General features: G+C 43.6%; 1 protein-coding gene across 1 annotated transcript in view; it reads right to left on the reverse strand.

Moving 5' to 3' along the window:
• The window catches only part of igsf3 (immunoglobulin superfamily, member 3), a 64,198-nt gene extending 45,325 nt beyond the window's left edge, over positions 1–18,873 (reverse strand). Inside the window, exons 1-3 of the mRNA XM_054615169.1 lie at positions 18,560–18,873; positions 18,211–18,343; positions 1,869–2,249 (exon numbers count right to left, since the gene is read on the reverse strand). Of these exons, the coding sequence (XP_054471144.1) occupies positions 1,869–2,249; positions 18,211–18,250 (421 nt within the window). The 5' untranslated portion in view covers positions 18,251–18,343; positions 18,560–18,873. The remainder of the gene's footprint in view (positions 1–1,868; positions 2,250–18,210; positions 18,344–18,559) is intronic.
• Positions 18,874–19,196: the final 323 nt, after the last annotated feature.

The following is a 19,196-nucleotide window of genomic DNA, read 5'->3' on the forward strand; positions in this document are numbered from 1 at the left end:
GAGTGAATTTTATCAATAGGGAAAAAAGCATTTGGCTTGCACTTTGACCCGGAGAGTAAGGTCAGCTACGTCAGGGATGAAGGCATGAAGTTATGAAAGGAATGGAATCTCTATCTATGACAGCTGTGTCTTCAGTACGGCGGGCCTGTTGGGTAGATCTGTATATGTCTCTGGGAGAAAGAGAGGGAGAGAGAGAGAGAGTTCGGGCAGGAGAAGAAGACAGAAACTAATGCTGCTTGAATCAGTCACACATCACGCCAACACACCGGATGCGTTACTGAAACAGCTCTGGGCAAGGGAAGAATTCAGTAGGTGTGGGGAGGAGGTATGCGAGTTTGTGTGAGTGTGCATGTGTGTGTGAGTGAGATATAAGAGATAGGAGAGAGCGCTTGGTTTTCCCCGGGCAGAACAGAACAGGTGGGACTTTGTGTTAAACACTTCCTCTCATCACACTGCTTCCAACGAGATTGCAGCTAGGTTTCAGATGGGTCCTGGTTATTGATTCCTATTTTTTACTGTCACTTATCTGACACAACCAATGCTTTGATTTTACTTTGACTTTCCACAACCCTAACAAGACACCCACCGCATTCAAGTTCAGGCCCCGGACTTTCATGAACTCCAAAGGCCCCGAGCTGAAAATGTTATTGTAAATTTGTTTGGAATATGCAACATTAATGCACAACATGTACCGAAATGACTCAAGGCAGACCCTGTATTTTTACTTAAAAGGTGCGAAATAAGAGATTGGGAGCATTTCTATTGTCGGGTGAGGTTGCGTCTTGCAGCTAACAGTACTAACAGCGCTAACAGTGCAAACAATGGCAAAAGTGCTGGAAGGGCTAACAGTGTGAGTTAGTGGGAACTGGAGGACGGGCACGTACTATGCTTCTGTGACAGTCGGTTGGGATTACCTTATCAGCTGTTACCGCCGTATGAGTCATGGCGGCGGCCATGAGCTAAACAGTGAGGCACGCTTACATGCACAAACATTCAAGCTCACACGGCCAGTCCGGCTAAGTCAACAAAGCAAGGAGAAGCTCGGACAATGACTCACACAGAGGGAGAGTGACTTCATTTTCTGCTCAGGTAGACATCACGCCACTATATCTTTACATAGATAACGGTTGTTTGCTGCTATAATAATGCTCTCCATCCCTTATATTACACCTTTACCACAAGGGCCCTTTTTGTGTAGGGGCCCTGTGTCAAAATGTACTTTTGATACCTTTTCTTTCCTCCTCTTATAAACCGAAATAAATGTATGTTTAGCATATTTCCACAAACAAAGTGACACTCCGCGAACCTGGGGCAGGATAGTATTCTAAAATAAAATTGCTTGTTTTATTTTTGGGCTCTTTGCAAAATATAATGAAGCTGCCGTGTTTAGTCTACCATGTGCACTGTCATCCTGATTGCTACTTAAAGGCAGAAGGACATTTGAAGGGTCAACAGGTCAACTTTGCCCAGGGACCACAATGCAAATTAATCTGGCCTTGAAAATAAACAAGACCAATTGAACTTAAATCCCTGAACTGATATATTTACACGGCTACAAAAGGTGGGTCACGTTACATTAGCGCTTTGAATTACCTCTGTGTTTGAAAGGTGTTACGGTATACAACTGATCAGTAAATACCCGTTTAATTCATATATACACAACAACCTTTGACTAGTGTTGGCTTTGTGTTTAACACCTTGATCAGATACAACACAGCCACATGTGTAGTGTCACCAGACGAGCGAGCATATGTGATAACAGGTGATTTATCTGTACATTAACAGTGTGTGTGTGTGTGTGTGTGTGTGTGTGTGTGTGTGTGTGTGTGTGTGTGTGTGTGTGTGTGTGTGTGTGCTTAGAGACTCACCAGTGAGGTTGGTGCGTGCGCTGTAGGACCCCAGGTATTGACCGTCTGTGTTGGGCGTGTAACACTCAAACAGACCCTGGTCCTTGGCCTGCACTTTGGTGATGTGGAGCATCGCTGAGTCGCCGCTCAGCCTCTCCACGTAGATCTCCTTACTAGTGACCCTCTGTGCGTACACGGCGTAGGCATAGTTTGACTCAGCTGTGCTCACGATGCGGATCTCCCTGTCCGGGACTGATGGCAGGTACATGGACCACTCAAAATCCTGTTGCAGTCCTTCTTTGTAGCCCGTCACGTTGCACAGGATGGTCACATGAGAGCCCTCAGTCCGTACCAGGGGTCCACTCTGCACAATAACGACTCTCTGAGCCACGGCAACACCGGCTACAGGCGGAGGTGGGGTGAGATTGATGGAGAGAGAAAAAAAAGGAAAGGGAGATGGGGTGAGGGTAGGAGAAGAGGAAAGAGAGAACATGGGTTACAAAACTGCAGTTTAAATATTTAGCATTGGCAGAGTTTTAGTCACCTCACATCTCCCAGGAAATACAGAAATAGCGTGACATGTGCAGCTAAGCGTTCTGGAGAGTGCTTACTGAGGTTGAGGTGCGCACAAACACACACACACACACACACACACACACACACACACACACACACACACACACACACACACACACACACACACACACACACACACACACACACACACACACACACACACCCACACACACACCCACTCGCACAAACAAACACATTTTTAGAACACCGACTAACTACTTGAAACATTCACAGTAACTCTTTTTAACAGCTGTCATCCAGTCACGCTCACTGCAATTACACACACACGGTAACCCTCAACCACACGGACAACACTGGAGCTATATCGAACTGGAGGTGAGAAAAAATGCCAATTGTATCAATTACATATATTTGTTTTCTCGCATTTATATGTCCAAGTGGATGCATGTTGTTTTCACCATTTCTTTTTACAAAAAAATGAAATGCCAGTGGGTGCAGTTTTATTACATAAACATTAATGCCATACTGCTAAAGTTCAAAACTGCAACCTGAAAGAGTTAACACACAGACACACAAATAGGATAAATAAATAAGAAATCTGCTATTGAAATGTGTTGCTCTGATTTAAACAAAATGTTTCATGAGCGAAGTGAGCCATGTACTGAGCTTTGTCACCATCTGAGAAATGACTTAAGCGTTAAACCCCTCGTGTAGACTGATTACTATTTTTCTGTATGTTGCTTTGTAGCCTATATTTAGGTGAACACCAAACACATGACACACACACAGTCATACCCCTTGCACACACACACACACACACACACCAAACACACTCTGACACAGACACACACACACACACACACACACACACACACACACACACACAGCATTCACCATTCAGGGAACAACTACAAACATCCCTCTCATTGGAGCCGGAGACAACAGAGCACTATCACATACACCCCCAAATCCAGACAGAGCGACAAGTACGCTGTTTCCTGTCTGCACAAGCAACTGGGGATTGCAGCTGTGTTTGTGTGTGTATGTGTGTGTGCACGTTTGTGTGTGCACGTGTGTGTGTGCGCGTGTGCGTGTGTGTGTTTGCGTGTGTGTAAGTAAGTAAGATGCTGTGTCTTACGGCACAAAACTTTGTATTAATAATTCAATAGAACAGTTTTTTTTACTTTTTCTTACACATCCACTACATCCCCACTTTTCATTTATAGTCATTATGGCAAACCCATTTACGCCCATGTATGTGTGTGTCTTTGCACGAGCATGCATGACTCTGTGTGTCTGTGGATCATTTGTCCTTTTTCTGTTCCTGCGCTTGGAGCTTCAGGTCTTTAGTTTACTGACTGCTTGGTTTTTTAAAAACAAATTCCACTCATAAACTGTTAGAATCTTCACAAATATATGATGTAATACGGTACATTAGGTGTGTGTGGCCTCAATTGGATGGGATTTGAATTCCCAGTGGCCTCCCGAAGTGAAAACTCATTAAAGTTATCATTCCTTGTGGCTTGATTTCTCTCTAAAAGGGGTACTCAACAAATAACCAGGTTATAAATCATGAAACTCTCCTCATAAATGCCTCAACTTTAAAATGTACACACGTTAACCTTGTTCTTTAAAAAAAAAAGAAAAAAGTTTAATTTTGTTATCTGCAAATCAGCTGCTACTAAGCTACAGCAGGAACATTGTGAAATATTACAGTGACAGTAGAAATATCATTAACAAATGTGAAGTATGTTTAGCTCACTGTCAGACGACAGATAAGCCTCTGGGGGATAGGGGCTGTATTTCTGGGTTTTCCGGAGTAGCCAGTGGATATCCGGGCCAATACTTCCTTTTTTGTGTGCTGCTCATTGTTCACAGTCCAATTAGCAACTTTTATGATGTGAGACTGGAGTTGGAGGAAACCAGAACACATGATTGTTCACAAGTTTCAAACAAATAAAGAGCTAAATCATTGTCAGACGATAGCTGATGGGTTCCCAGAGTGCATTTCGGCCAATGTGTTACGCCTTTTTTGCTCTCCACACGGACTGATTACCTGCATTCAACCAAAGCTTGCCAAAACTTTAATTGTTCATTGCAACTAACAAACCGAAACCAGATCAATCCCAAGATCTTTTCCCATTGCCTATAAAACCTGTTCATAGAGACTAAGCTCACTGTAATGTTACGGAACCCTAACAGATGTGTCCCTATAGGAATATTATAGAGATGCTATATGAGCCTTGAAATGATAAACCCAGTCAACTAGTGCTTCTAATGTGTTCTTAAATAATTCTGTACTTCTTAATATAATTTCCCACATGCACACTGCTTACATTCTTCATGCAGTCCTGCTGAAAAATATCTGAATAATATAAGACGTATCTTAATGCTTTCTTAACAAAAATATACTAAAACATAATAACATAATAGTTTTGTTTGCAAACAGCACATACATTAAATAGAAGCCATATGCAGAACATTTAGCCACTGGCATTAGAAGAGTCAGTTAGCATAGGAAATCCTTCCACAGTCCGTCCACAAACACCAAACACTCTGGATTTAAGAAAAGGAGATTGGCAGAAAGTCTATGTGTGCGCTGACTGCGCTGAAGCATATTATGGGATGCATTAGGTAAGAGGCAGCCATCTATTCTGACTCAGACTTTGGTTCCCTCATTCTTTTCCTTCACTGTGATGAGAGTGTGCTAATCTGGCGGCGCCCGGTCTACCCGCATCCAGCTCAGATCAGGTCGGAGCTGTACGGCTGCATCACTGCTTCTCATGTTGCAGCTACTCATCCAGAACTGCTGGAAACGGATTACTCATACACCCCCCAACCCAAAAAAAAAAAAAAAAAAAAATATATATATATATATATATATATATATACTACTCATACTTTGTTGGTGCACTAAGAGCTTTCCTTCCACTCGCCTGTCTCCTGTCATCCTCCTGAAACAAGCTGCCTCCTAACTTGTGATTGCTCTCACTCCCTTTCCTGCGTGTTTCACCCATCATCAATCCTCCCCTTCACCCTGCCCCTCCACTCTCTCTATATATTCCTGTCTCCTCTTTGTGACTCGCGGTTCTCTGCATCTTTTCAGACAGGATTTAAGCAGCTCTGTGAAACTTCAAAGTGCCCATCGCTCTGCGGGCTATTTAGAAAAAGGCTGACAATGACATACCAAACCCTGCAGACCTTCAACTGATCGCTCTAGTCCTCCACCCTTCCGCAATAATCCCGCGCCCGCAACCTCCCCGCTTCCTCTTCACCTCTGGCTGCGCTGCCTCAAACGCAGCCGAGTGCCCATATTTGTTCAACAAGGCCTCGGATTTTTCTATTATTAACACTCATCTCCATCTCCGCATTCCATGGATGTCTTTCTACCCCCCTCCTCCTCCTCCTCCCCGCCCTCACCCTGTCTGGCTTTCCACCCCTTCCGTGTCCTCATCGCTCATCTTTTACTGCCAATCACTTCCCACACAGCTTGTTGGCTGGACACAGGAAACCCATAGATGATGCCGGATGACCACGGATAAGTTCTCCAACTGACCTTGCCGTTTGTCGGCTGGAGCATTCAGAGTAATGGGAGCAGATGACTCCAAGAAAACACACACACACACACACACACACACACACACACACACACACACACACACACACACACACACACACACACACACACACACACACACACACACACACACACACACACACACACACACACACACACACACACACACACACACACACACACACACAAAGCTGCAAAGAGGATTATGTTAAGTGGAAGGGGGGTTAAATACTAATCCAATCATTTGTGGCCAGTGTCTTATTCTCAGTGGAAACGGCAGGGCGGCCACTAGCATTCATGCCTCCTCACACCATCACTCTTCTACAACACATGATAATTATACACCAAGAAAGGTGTATAATAAAAACTCTGCAGGGTGTAAATAATATAGAGGACATTCACAGCGCTGTGCAGATGTGCTAATGGGGAGATTTGAGCTGTCAATCTTCTCATTTTGCTTTGATTCCTACTTAAAATACGCACACATGTATGTTAAGACAAAAACAGAAGACACCCATGACCTGTCAGCAAAGGGTGCCTCAATAAGGTATCCTCACCTCAAGTATCAGTACTACCAAAAGTATTTGATTACTAATGCTAGCAACAACTGATTCCTGCTGCTGTTCTGTGCATGCCTTCAGGGGTCACCTCATGAGTTCACTGAAGACAAACATACAGTAGCACTGACTGAAGGAGGAGCATCACCTGGAGTCATTTCACACGTATGTGATCAAGAGAACAGTAGAAAGAAATGGTCAATTATTTGGTGGGAATGAACATATACAGAAGTGTATGCTTTAACATTATAAATCACAACACACTGCTGTGCTCTGCCTTATGTTATAGTTGATAAGTCTCTCTTAAAAGGCCCTGATAGTGTAGTTTTGCAATCATCTTCTTCATAAGAGCGATTGGGTCCGACTTCTTTTCAAATGCTTTAGCTAAAGTTAGAACATTTTGGGTTATTTTGCATGAGAGATTTCTGTATTTGTGTTTCAGTCTGGCTTCTTCTCACTGGTTTGCAGTGTGCAGAGCTAATTTGTGAAAAGGTGACTCATCCATTTCCATGAATTTGGTTTAATCAGAGTCTGACGGCAGTTTTGGGTTTGTTTGCTTATGTTGCCATTGCCAGGCCAAACAAACACAGTACTTGTGTGTACTCACTAGCACAAGTATACTAGTTGAGTTATGTAGTTTTAAACTCTAGAGTAATACTAACTAATAATGTTGATGTTTTACTTTCAGTGTTGCTTATATGTGTTGTGATTTATAATGTTTTAGCATTTTGCATTATAAGTAATATTTAATGATAAAGACAAATATTAAAAAATTAAAATAAAACATAAGTTACTATACCAGCGCTTGAGACACCCCTTGTGTGTATGAACAGAAAGTCCTCCTCCTCGAACGTTTCTACAAAAACTTTCAGGGAAAGTTGAAGAGTTGGGGAACTGGAACAGCTCCAGCCAGTGAAATATGAATTAATTATGAACTTCCTTGGTAGACGTGAAAAAAAAAAAAAAAAGGGCCTAGTCAATGTCCTATCTCCCCAGGGGAGGTTCAGACTCATCACACAGATCTGAAATCTTGTGAAAATCCTCAGACAGGGAGGTAGCAATGAGCAAAGGAAAGAATCGCATGTTGAGAAGAGAGGAAAGAGAGGAACGAGGAGGAAGCCAAAGAGAAAACGACGGCTGCCTCCAGGGTGCTGAACACCACACAAATGCACAGAACTAAGTGAATATACAAGCGTACCACTGACTTATGTGCTGCAGACACATGTGTGATGGAGAGAACTAAACGCTGAAGAAAGATGAATAACATAAGAGTATATCCCTCTCCACACTTCTCAGCCCTGGTTAACCATTCTCCAAAATCACTCAGCGGTTTTTCTCCCTGTAGGCCCCCGAAAGCATTTGACCCTGTTAACATCATTACCAGAGAGAGCAAGAGTGCGAGGGAGACAGAGAGATTCTAAGATGAGGAAAAACTGGAGGGAGGAAGATGAAAGAGGTGGAAAGGGGAAACAATTTCCAGTCAGGGAAACCTTACCATTCATAGAGGATATGGTACAATACGAATCGTGTAACAAAAATAAACCTGTATGTGATCATTATATTTCACCCTGCAAGATTATAATTGTAGTTTCTTTCATTCCCTCTCCTTTTCTTCTTCTTCATCCAAATTTGACATGAAAGAATGTGAGCCTCTGCTGATGCAACGTTAAAACACATTGTCCTTACGCAAGTGAGCCGCTCGCTCACTGTACATGGCACCGGGTAAGCATGTCATCCTAATGTAAACCATGTAATGGAGTGATGTGAATCCCCACGCTTTCTTCCCCTACAGCTTTCCCAGATTCTTGGATCTTTGATTGATGTGCTCTAGGCAGGATCAAATATAACAATTCGGAGCACTTTCTCACAAGCTTTTTCCCCCATCCTTGTCCTTCCCGCGCTGATAAGCATCATCCGCTACAGAATGTAGAAATCGGTGAAGCAGGGGCCGTCGTTAACAACCTCTGGCCCTTTTGCCAGCTTCAAAAAAATTCAACAAATCCCATCTCAACCGCTGAGTTATTAACTGGGGAGATTTAAAGACAGACCAGGGAGACTGCATGTTCCCTTCTGTGCTGAAGAGAAAGCTAAATGATTTTCAGTGTTCAAGGGGAAAAAAATTCAAGCTGCCGGAAGCCTGTCAGCTGGGGAAACAGGAATGACACTCTTGCGTGTGAGTGTCAGACATGGATAGATACAGCCAAAAAGGGAGACTAAGTGTTCTAACTTCCATTAGAGGGCCAGTTAAACAGACCAGCATGCTGCTCTAACAAACAGTTACAACAACTGCGAATTAAATCAATGAAGCTCTAATCAGAGAACAACGGGAGAGTGAAGGAGCATTTAGAGAGCAGGGAGATGAAGGGGATATACTGTATGTTATAATTTTATCATGGTACGTCTCAAGTACAGAGCACCAGATGACGTTAGTGGTATATATGCAGGGATTCCAAGCTGAGGACGGTTTCATGGAGGGAAAAATTCACTGAGGGAGCTTTTGAGCCATAATACAGCAGTGATGATAAGGGGTCTACATCATACGTTTCACAACCTTGTAAAGCAGTAAACATAGCCAGAGGGCAAAGAATGAACGGAATATAAAAAATTGATATACAGTACATGTATAGTACATGAATGTACTGCACATTTATTCTCCCTCCCACTATCTCTGCCAGGGCTTCAAAAAGTCTTCATGCAAATGCTGTATCTTGCATAGTTATTTTTTTCTCCCACTCTTTCTAAACTGGGACAGTTTTTTTTACATAGTTGGACATTTTGGGAAATAGACTTATTCACTTACATACTGAGAGTTAGATGAGAAGACTGACAACACTCCCGTGTGTGTGTGTGTGTGTGTGTGTGTGTGTGTGTGTGTGTGTGTGTGTGTGTGTGTGTGTGTGTGTGTGTGTGTGTGTGTGTGTGTGTGTGTGTGCTAAATATGAAGCTACAGCCAGCAGCTGCTTATCCTAGCTTTGCATAAAGACTGGAGGGAGGGAGAAAACGGCTAGCTTAGCGCTGTCAAAAGGTAACAAATTCCGCCTTCAAGCGCCTTTAAAGCTCATTAATTAACATATATATCTTACGGAGGGTTATGTGCTGGACTATTTCTTGTCTGCGAGCAGTAGTCTCCACCGCTTGCCTGGCAACCCTTATAGTGACAACAAATATCAGTAAGTAAGTGCCAGCGGCCAAAAAGATGTATGCCACCTTTGCACAGAGCCAGCCTAGCGAAGCTAAGCTAACCGGCTGCCAGCTGTAGCCTTATATTCACCATGCAAACCATTATTTCACTACTAGTCTTTTTGCTTTCAAGTCTCAGCAGTAGGAAGCCAAGTCCTTGTAACTCACAGCAGTCTCAAATCTCCATTTCTGTGACTCAAATGTCTTTAGCTCTTATCTGGGACTCCTGCTATGTGTCACACCTGGGTCATGCTGTCCTCTGCTCTCCCACTATGCTAACTAGTCCTAATTTATGAACCCCCTGGGCTACAACAGTCATGACCCCACCTGCGCTGTTGCTCATAGCAGCTGGTGAGACCAGCATAAAAGCAATGGGGGGGTTTAAGGCTAATTCGTACGTCTGTTTTAATGCGTAACTATACACTGCTGGTGTCTGTGGGCCTCACTGTTCATGTAAGTAAGTGTAGGGGCGATGCTTGCTAAACAGAAATGAGATTTTTCCGTGTGGGCTGATTCATATTTTCTCCCATCCGTTTCTGTTGCTGCTAGTATTTGTCGATGGTGTCAACAACAAGGAGCAGATGATAATCCATCCTTCTCTGTTGAACAGCTGCCTCTTCATCCTCCCTCCTACACCCTCAGCTGCTTCGCCTTCCAGTTTGACCACGACGGAAAACAGCATTTGAGTTTTATTGTTTCATGCTGAGTGATTGTTTGAAACAGATAATCGTGCATGCAGCGATTCCTCTGAACCTTTTAAATAACATTCGCAAAGCAATTTGCAACAAATTTCTCGGGACGCCAGACTAAACATATTCCTTCTCATCTGGTAGAGCGGCTGGTTATCAAATGCTATGTAGCTTTATCTCTCCGTCCCTCAACATGAAGGTGACGGAACGTAAACATGATTACTTTGGAACTTTATAGGAGAATGATTACATGACTTTGCTAGTTCTCTTTGCAGCAGTGCAGCAACAGTCCACAGGGAAAGCCTGTGCTGAGCTATAACCCAGTTACTACACCATAGTCACATATGGCACAGCTACAGCGACATCTTGACATATAAATACAATTAAAGCCTAAAAAAATAGTGTTCGCACTTGAAGGCAGTTCCTTACCAACCTAATTATGAATAAATAATTCAAAGACAGAGGGGCAGCGAGAAAGACCTATGACAAACTGCAGCTGGGTAACAATATCTCTCTTGCCACTTATTTGCCTGTGTCCAAAACGCTACAGTAAAAAGTATTGTTGTAGTATTTTGAGATCAACTCAGCTGACTGTCTGACGCCTACAGTCATAAGGCTGAACAATGGCAGGCTCAGTCAAGTCAGGTCACGCGCACACACACGCGCATGCGCACACGCACACACACAAAATAAGGTTCACTATACATGAATACAAGACAAATACAGTCAGTACTATATACAGGACTCAATCATGCTTCCATCATTTTTCCTCACGAATGCCCCTGCCAACTTTCTTATGAATTCTATGACATAGATCTCTAAATATAAGTACTGACTGAAGGCACATCACAGCAGGTGCAATTCTCAAAATTGCAGTCCATGCTTCTCACTAACATTTAGAAAATATCAGGTCATGACTTGGAAGATATTAAAAATATTGAGATAAAAGGTCGAGTGATATGGTTTTGCATATTGTCTTGTCAAATCTACAATTCTGTGGGTCATTGAGTAAACATTTTCAGTGTGCCAGATGGTTAGTCAGTCTTTATTTAATAAGCAGAAGATGTGGCAGGGCTGTCGGGACTCATGGAAGTGTTTAGGTGTGCAGTTTAAAGTGCCAATCATTCTTTCATAGAGAATTACACCATTATCCCATCTACTGTTTATAACAGTGTGGAAGACAAAGGGGTCCCAACAGGGGACAGAGGCTAGTTGTCAAAGTGGTTTCATATCAGCCCATAACACATATACACACACGCGAACGCACATGCACACACGCTTCCAGTGCATTAAGTGCCTCATCTACTCCCGTTGCCAAATCCATTAACTCTATAAGGACACCTGCTACCCCACTAACCTCATCTCCCCAACCCCCAGTCCTAACAAACCTCAACCCTCTAGCACACGCACACGCACACACCACTCAGTCTGCATGACAAAGCTCTGTGGTCTCAAATCTACCCCAAACAGAACTTTCAATTAGACACAGATTATACAAAAAAAAGCCAAAAAATTATAAAAAGATCAACTCATACTATCCTGTCAACAGAGCCGACTGAATGTTTGCGTTAATTGTTGTAAAAGAATGTGAGGCTATAAAAAACACTCAGCTATCTTCGGTCATTATCCATCTTCTGCTTGTGCACAATTAAGCCCGACAGCTGTATCTACTTTATATACAGTGGTTTGTTTTTTTTGTATGACTGGCAGCTTGCTATCAGTTCCCACGTTTGCGCATTAAGCTGCAGATTGGAAAGGAAACTAATTAACTATTAATTAGTCTACTTCAAACAGACTTTTTTTCTGCCATTGTCAGTCATTTTGCCTTTCAGGCAGCAAAAAACATGCGCTTGTAAATTCATGCATTTATGCACAAGCAATTAAGCCACAAACACACACACGCATCTCTTTGGTATAAGGTGTTAAGTAGAAAAGAAGCACATTGCCAGAACATAATGGCAAAGTGAGTGATGTGCTCTTCATTATTGCATAAGAGGATTTTTTAAAAAGGGGTTAAGGGGTTCAACATGTATTTTTTCATTTGCACGCACACATTCGGACGTACACACCGAGCTGAGCGTGTGCCGCCGAATATGGATCAGCGGTGTGCAGGTGGGGAGCGGTCGCCATAGTTACGCCGCCTGGTGTGTATCCCACCAGCGTGGGATCTGCTCTGGTGGAGGATCAAGCATGGAGCAGGGGAGTGTGGCTGCCCGGCAGGACGGCAGCTCAGAGCGCCGTGGGTGCTTGTGTGCTTGTGGAGGAGGAGTAAAGTGGAATCCTCTCGCCGGCACACAACAGCAGAGAGTGTGGGGGGTGGGAGAAGCAGACCAAATCCCAAGAGGAAAGGGGCGTTGTCTTTTAAATGGGTAAGGAAGGTGTTAGTAAACCAGTCCAAGGTAGATGTGGCTGTTAAACACAGATTCTTGCTTTGACGCTGTAAGGACGATGGAAATATCTGGTTTGGATCACCCTTGAGGGCAACTTCTAATTAGTTCTCTTTGAAGAAGAGGTGGGCTGGGCATGGTATTGTTTAGGAAAGAGTGGGGGAGGGAGGTCAGGGGCTATTCACCGAAGGAGGAGGAGGAGGACGAGGAGGAGGCTTCTTTTTGAGTGTGGAGAGGCAGAGATACATGCAAATCATCCTGAAAGAACAGTTAAAGGTTTATAAAGTGGAAGGCTTAAGGGTTGTCGATGGGTTGATATCACAAAACATGACATACGGCAGAGCCACTGCGATCCTGGCAGGGACTTGTGATGTGGGACAGAAGAGAGGTGCTGCTGAAGAGTCAAAAATCTGACACAAAGCAGGCGCCGCCTCTGCTCAAGCTCCAGCCACTTTCCTGATTCACTGTGGCAGGCAGGAAGTCTCCCTCAAGAACTTAACTTCACTTCACACAGTCAGTCATCTCCCCATGCGGATTGGAGAGACACTACAGCTCAGATCTGGGTCACGGGTGAGGATCATCATAAAAATAAAATTAAAAAAAAGATACTTCGTAAGAGATTAGCTGCAATTATTCACAGCTAACTTCATTTTTTGGTTTTGTTGCTCTGCTAGCAATAAAGTCATTTCAATCTCAAGTTTTTCCATGATCTCCCCTCTGAAAGCTCCAAAGAAGGAAGAGTTGCTTTCTTTCTTCACACTGACTTGTGACACGGACAGAGAGCAGGAAGCCCGATAACACAGGACTGTGGGGTTGTAGTAAAACTGCAGTAGTAGTTGGGTGTGATTTTCTGTAGGAGACAGTGAAGCCTGTATGACAAGGCAATTACTTAGCTGGTTGGTAGAAGACACTAGTAACCAGTATTTGACTTGCCTTTTGGTGCACCTGATGCAACAAAGTCCTCGAGCACAACCACACATTCATCCAGGCTTCATCCAGTTCTATTGATCCATGACTAATGGGACATATCAGTCCTGACACCGACCTACGGATGGCCCCGCGTCTCCATTACCCATCCCTTCGATTAATATTTACTGACACCTACCACACAGTTGGGGGATGATAGCCGAGTCGTGTTTCTTTTGTATTGTTTGTGTTCTGTCAGTTTAGTCAACAATGTGATATAAAAAAGACGACAGCACAAAAGGCCCTTTTGTCATGGGTGTACACAAAGACATGGTTTCCAGTGCTTATGATGCAAACAAGCGTGCGTGCAACTAGAGAGCGTCGCAGGCACAGAAAATATCAAGGGGAGCGAACGGCGCCACAGTCAGACAGCTGCACCGGCCCGTATTTCCCCACTTACAGAGAGACGTAGGTCCTCCGTTTCTGGTGGTAACAAGAGGCAGAAATAATGAGTGACAAAACTTTGGGACAATCACATGCTCACACGGCAAACTTTTCCATACAGCATATAGATAGCGCTACAGCAACCACGCAAACATCTGTCTAGACTGCACTCTCTGTTGTGTCAGCTGAGGCTAACTAACACATGGAAAGCATTCCCAGTTTGGTAACAGCTGACTCCAAAATGGCCAGCAAGAAGACGCATGGCTTGACCACACACAAACAAAAAAATGTAGGGGTGGGAGCTTCCAGCTGTCATTCTTATTTGGGACAGGGGAGAGGCTTGGGGGGGGGGGGGGTATCAGGGTGTGGCAATGCAAACTTTGAATCCTGACAAAATTTGAAATGCCTGTGAGTTGACCTCAACATTTCCATGACCATAAAAAGTAAAAAAGAAAAAAAAGCCACGGAAGTAATTATGACCCATCATTTTTGTTCCCTTTTCTGCCTCTTAGTAGTTAAAAAGCTTACTTTCACTGTTAATGCACACATTTTAATGAGTATGTCTGAAATAGAAGTGCGATTATTCCATCTCTTACCACTTTCAAGGATGTGTGACAATTGTGATACCAGCACATTGACAATCAAATCTATACTTAAGTGGCTATAAGTGCTGCCCTTCTTCAACTGCAAAGAAAAAAAAAATAACAACAGTTATGAGTAAAATGGAAATGAGCTCTTCAGTACTTTCATGTTGTTTGATTGGGCAAATTATGGAGAGCCAGCTTTATACTCAAAAGTTTGATGGTGTGGCTTCAACAACTTCAAACTTTACTCTTTTCAATCAATAGCACTGTAATGAGCTCGGATAAGAGGCTAATGTCGCAGCGTCTCTTCTGACTTGAAACCACTGATCAGAAATAGCATCACAAATCTCACTAAAAGATAAGGATGAATGAAAGGAAACATCTGCCTCACACAGGATGAGGGAGAAACGAGATGCTTTGAAAAGGATCATACCACTCAGAAAATGTCCAGGCAGGTAGTCACTGTTTTCTTGAGTTGTGCAATCTGTCACAGTAAATCTCCAGCTTTTTTTTTCAATCCAGCTTCACAACGAAATTCCATGATTGTTGTGTGTTTTACTACGGTTGATTTGAAAAGTTTGAAAAAATGAACGCAGACATGATGCAAGTTTGAATTGTGTCGATATATTTCCATACCCTATAGAAACCAATGGATGGAAGGAACAATAAAGAAACTGAAATGCTATGGCAGAGTTGAGAAAATGATAAGCTCAATTATGACATGAATAAGCAGCTGTCAGCCGTGACTGTGTAGGTAAATTGGTTAAGGTTTGTTCCTTTCAAATAAGAGGCCACACCCACTGCCACATGCCACTTTGAGCCACCCTGTCTGCATTATTTATCACATTTTTCCTAACCCTACGACAGACCATCTGACAGAGGTTTGTGCAAATGCATTCATAACAAGTTCAGATATTGTGTGAACGGGGGTGAGGACAGCACCTGTTTCACTGAGTTGGCACAGATAACCAAGCTATATAAAAACACTGCATCGTGACAAATGCGTGAATAACTGCATGTGGCAGAATGTGGATCTTGTCAGGCATAAGCTTTAGGATTTTCCTCTGTGCAATGTGAAGCTGCTCTGGGACCAGCTTATGAAAACAGGACCAGTGGCAGCTCATCTGAACCTGGGCAACTGGAAGCAGCTCTCCTGTCAGCCCGGTAAATGGAAACCACTCAGGCATTTCTCAGTGAAACCAGCCAGCCTCGCAACTTATTACGTTTCAATTTAGTTGCATAAACCGGGACGTCTTGGGTACTTAATGCTTGGCTCCCTGTTTCAAAGGCACTCTTACACAAACAGAAGCACACCCCAAAAAAAGCACACGATGTCACACCACAGAAAGCGCATGAGATCTTTTCTCACTGTCTGAGGAGGGGGGGAGAGACATCCTGTTTGTAAATCTAATAAACAGTCGTTGCTTCAGGCGACTCTTTTTATATGCTTAATATCATATACCCTTGGCGCCACAAAGAAGCATGCGCACACTCACACCTGGTTGCAAACTCAGCAGCAGATATAACCCTGATATAAGATTTTCCTTCCAAAGAACTGTGTAAGTGGCACCTCTGGGCCTAACAATGACGGATTCAGGCTCCAGCTAACACAGCTGTCACCCACCTTTATTTTATTCTCCCTTTCATACCAATGCAAGTGCAAACACACATGTGCCAGGTGACACATGAGGCAAAAGCAAGGTTGCCACCCTAGGAGAGGGATAAACTGATATGGAAATATATTGCATTACACACACATCTATACGCCAGCACCAATGTTGCATTACTTGTCTGCTTCCGTGAGACACTTTTAACCTGTAACCGCTTTGCTTTCTAATTCAGATCAGCCTTTTTGCCGGGGTGATTTGGTGGAGTTGATGTGTTAAGGTGGCTCATTGGTAGGTGTTGCTGTTTGTGTTACACCCATCACAAGGTCCATGAGCCCAACGTGAGGTCTTCAAATGTCTTGTTTTGTCTATCCAACAGTCTAGCCCCAAAGATATAGTGCACTTCAATCATGAAGAATTTGATTTGTGAAGCTAGACCAAAAACATTTTTGCTTCCAAGACAACTTGATTATTAAAATGTATTTTTTGTAAATCAACCATTCTTTTTTAACTCCGGGGGATTTATCTGCAGCATATCACATACAGGCAAATTACCAGCTTAATATTATCACCAATTATGCTGGCAACATGTCACAGCAGCATTATAATGTATCCTCTAGGGATTTGAGCCAGCGATTCACAGACACTCCACAAAATAAACTATTTCCTAACACCTGAAATGTTCGTCACCACCTCAAACAGCTTCCTGTTCAACCCAATCATATGATTCATGATTATGTAATATGAAAACCCTCCGTTATCCAGCCTACACTGTAGATTACATCCGACTGTGTGAAGTCTTCTCTACTGTACACGGACCAACACATTTCACGTTTTTCATTGGGAAAAAAGTCATTTGCAGCCCACCCAATCCCAGTGAAAGTGATTTCTGATGCACAGAAATAGGGGAAGTGAGGCAAGACGCAGACTGGTAATCCTCTTGGCCAAGTGGGGGCCTCCATCGGGCTGACTTCCACTCCCACCCACCCCTCTTCTGTCCCCCCGGCAGCGCTGACAGGCCGCCCCATCCAGGAACAGAAAGGCCATCTGGTGTTTGTTTGGGACAGTTCGCAGGCAGGATGCACTATGAGTGTGTCAGCAATCGTGCCTGTATTAGTGTTTCTATGCGTCACTCAGTGTCATCGGCCGTACATGTTTGAGCTCGCGTTTGTCTGTGAAATCCAATAATTTGCACGTATAAGTTACAAATGTGTGAGAACAGAAACACACACAGCGGCTTTACCCCAAGGTATGACTTACTGTACAACAAAGCTAGTTGGTCTCCCACTGGGTGTCTTCACACCCACTGGATGACTTTATAGCCTTGGGTGCTGATGATGTGTGATCCAGGTGTGCCCATGATGTGTGGGCATGCATGCACTGTTGTGTGTGTGTGTGTGTGTGTGTGTGTGTGTGTGTGTGTGTGTGTGTGTGTGTGTGTGTGTGTCTATACATGTATGTCTGGGTTTACTATAGACAATAGCAGGTTGTCTATATGATCAGCTCATCTGAGGTCAGACTGTGTAGGGTTAATCTCCGACTAGAAGTCCAAATATCACATTAACCCAGTTCAGCGCACACACACACACACACACACACACACACACACACACACACACACACACACACACACACACACACACACACACACACACACACACACACACACACACACACACACACACACACACACACACACACACACACACCTGTCATGTCATTATTGCAGTCATTATCGATGTAGCCTACTTCCACCTGACTCATGATGACTAGTGCTCTCCCAACTAAGATGTAGGCACACACATGTGTCCTACAAGTGTGCTTCTTTAACCCCTTAAACAGAGAGGGGGAGATCCACGGATTCACAGATGAAGGCTTCTTAAGAGATGACTTACCAAGCAGCGCACAGGCAAGAAGGAGCGCACCGGTTGCCATTGTGTGTTGCCCCGCAGATTCACTTGTTATATTCCCTTCAGATGAGGAGGGGGCGTCTTGGTTAGGTTTTGACAGTGTGGTTAACCGCTGGTCCTGATGTATATATTTATATAAAAAAAAAAAAAAAAAAAAAAAAAAAAAAAAAAAGATGATCTTCGAATCCCAGGCGAGAAAAAAAAAAAAAAACAGCCGGGGTTTGTGTCGAGAGTCAAATCCACAGCCGGTGAGTCCGGCGGTGTTTCCGGTGTCCGACTCACCTCTCCGGTGCACCCCCTGATTTAAAAAATAAATAAAATAAATAACCCTCACCTATCTTGCCTTTTTCTTTTCTTTTTTCTCGCTGACGATGTGTGCGTGCCAGGCGCCTAGGCGACCCAACCCACTCCCCGTGTACTACGCATCCGAGACTGCGGAGGCGATCCACGCTCACACAGCCCTCCTCGGTGAGACAAAAGTCCGGCGTGACTTGCGCGTTTTTTCCCCCTGGTTAAAACCTGCTTACAGACAGAGGGCTAAATGTGTGTAGGGAGGGGGGCGGGGGGCATCTGAGGGTGCTGCCGGTGTGGAGTCAGGCTGAAATAAGTCCTTGATTTAATTTTTTTGTTTTCCTTTAACAACCTTCGCTGAAGAGAGAGAGAGAGAGAGCAAATCGCAGTCCGAGCAGGCTGTGGCTGGCTCTCCCGGAGACTATAATCAATCTCCCACTATCGCTCCGCAGGAAAAAAAAAAAAAAAAAAAAAAAAAGAAAAAACCCCAATGGGCGGGCGCTCTAGATGAAGCCGACAAGGCTTTGTGCTCTGACACAATAAATCTGATTAATCAATGAATAACTTCAAACACTAGGGTTCTCAATTGTGCAATGCACCTGAGCCAGTGTGCTCTAATTCATAACACTAAAATGTTTCTACGATAAAAAAAAAAAAAAAAAAAAAGGCTTAACGGGCAA

Source organism: Anoplopoma fimbria, chromosome 16 (genome assembly GCF_027596085.1).
Source record: "Anoplopoma fimbria isolate UVic2021 breed Golden Eagle Sablefish chromosome 16, Afim_UVic_2022, whole genome shotgun sequence".
Lineage (NCBI taxonomy): Eukaryota > Metazoa > Chordata > Actinopteri > Perciformes > Anoplopomatidae > Anoplopoma > Anoplopoma fimbria.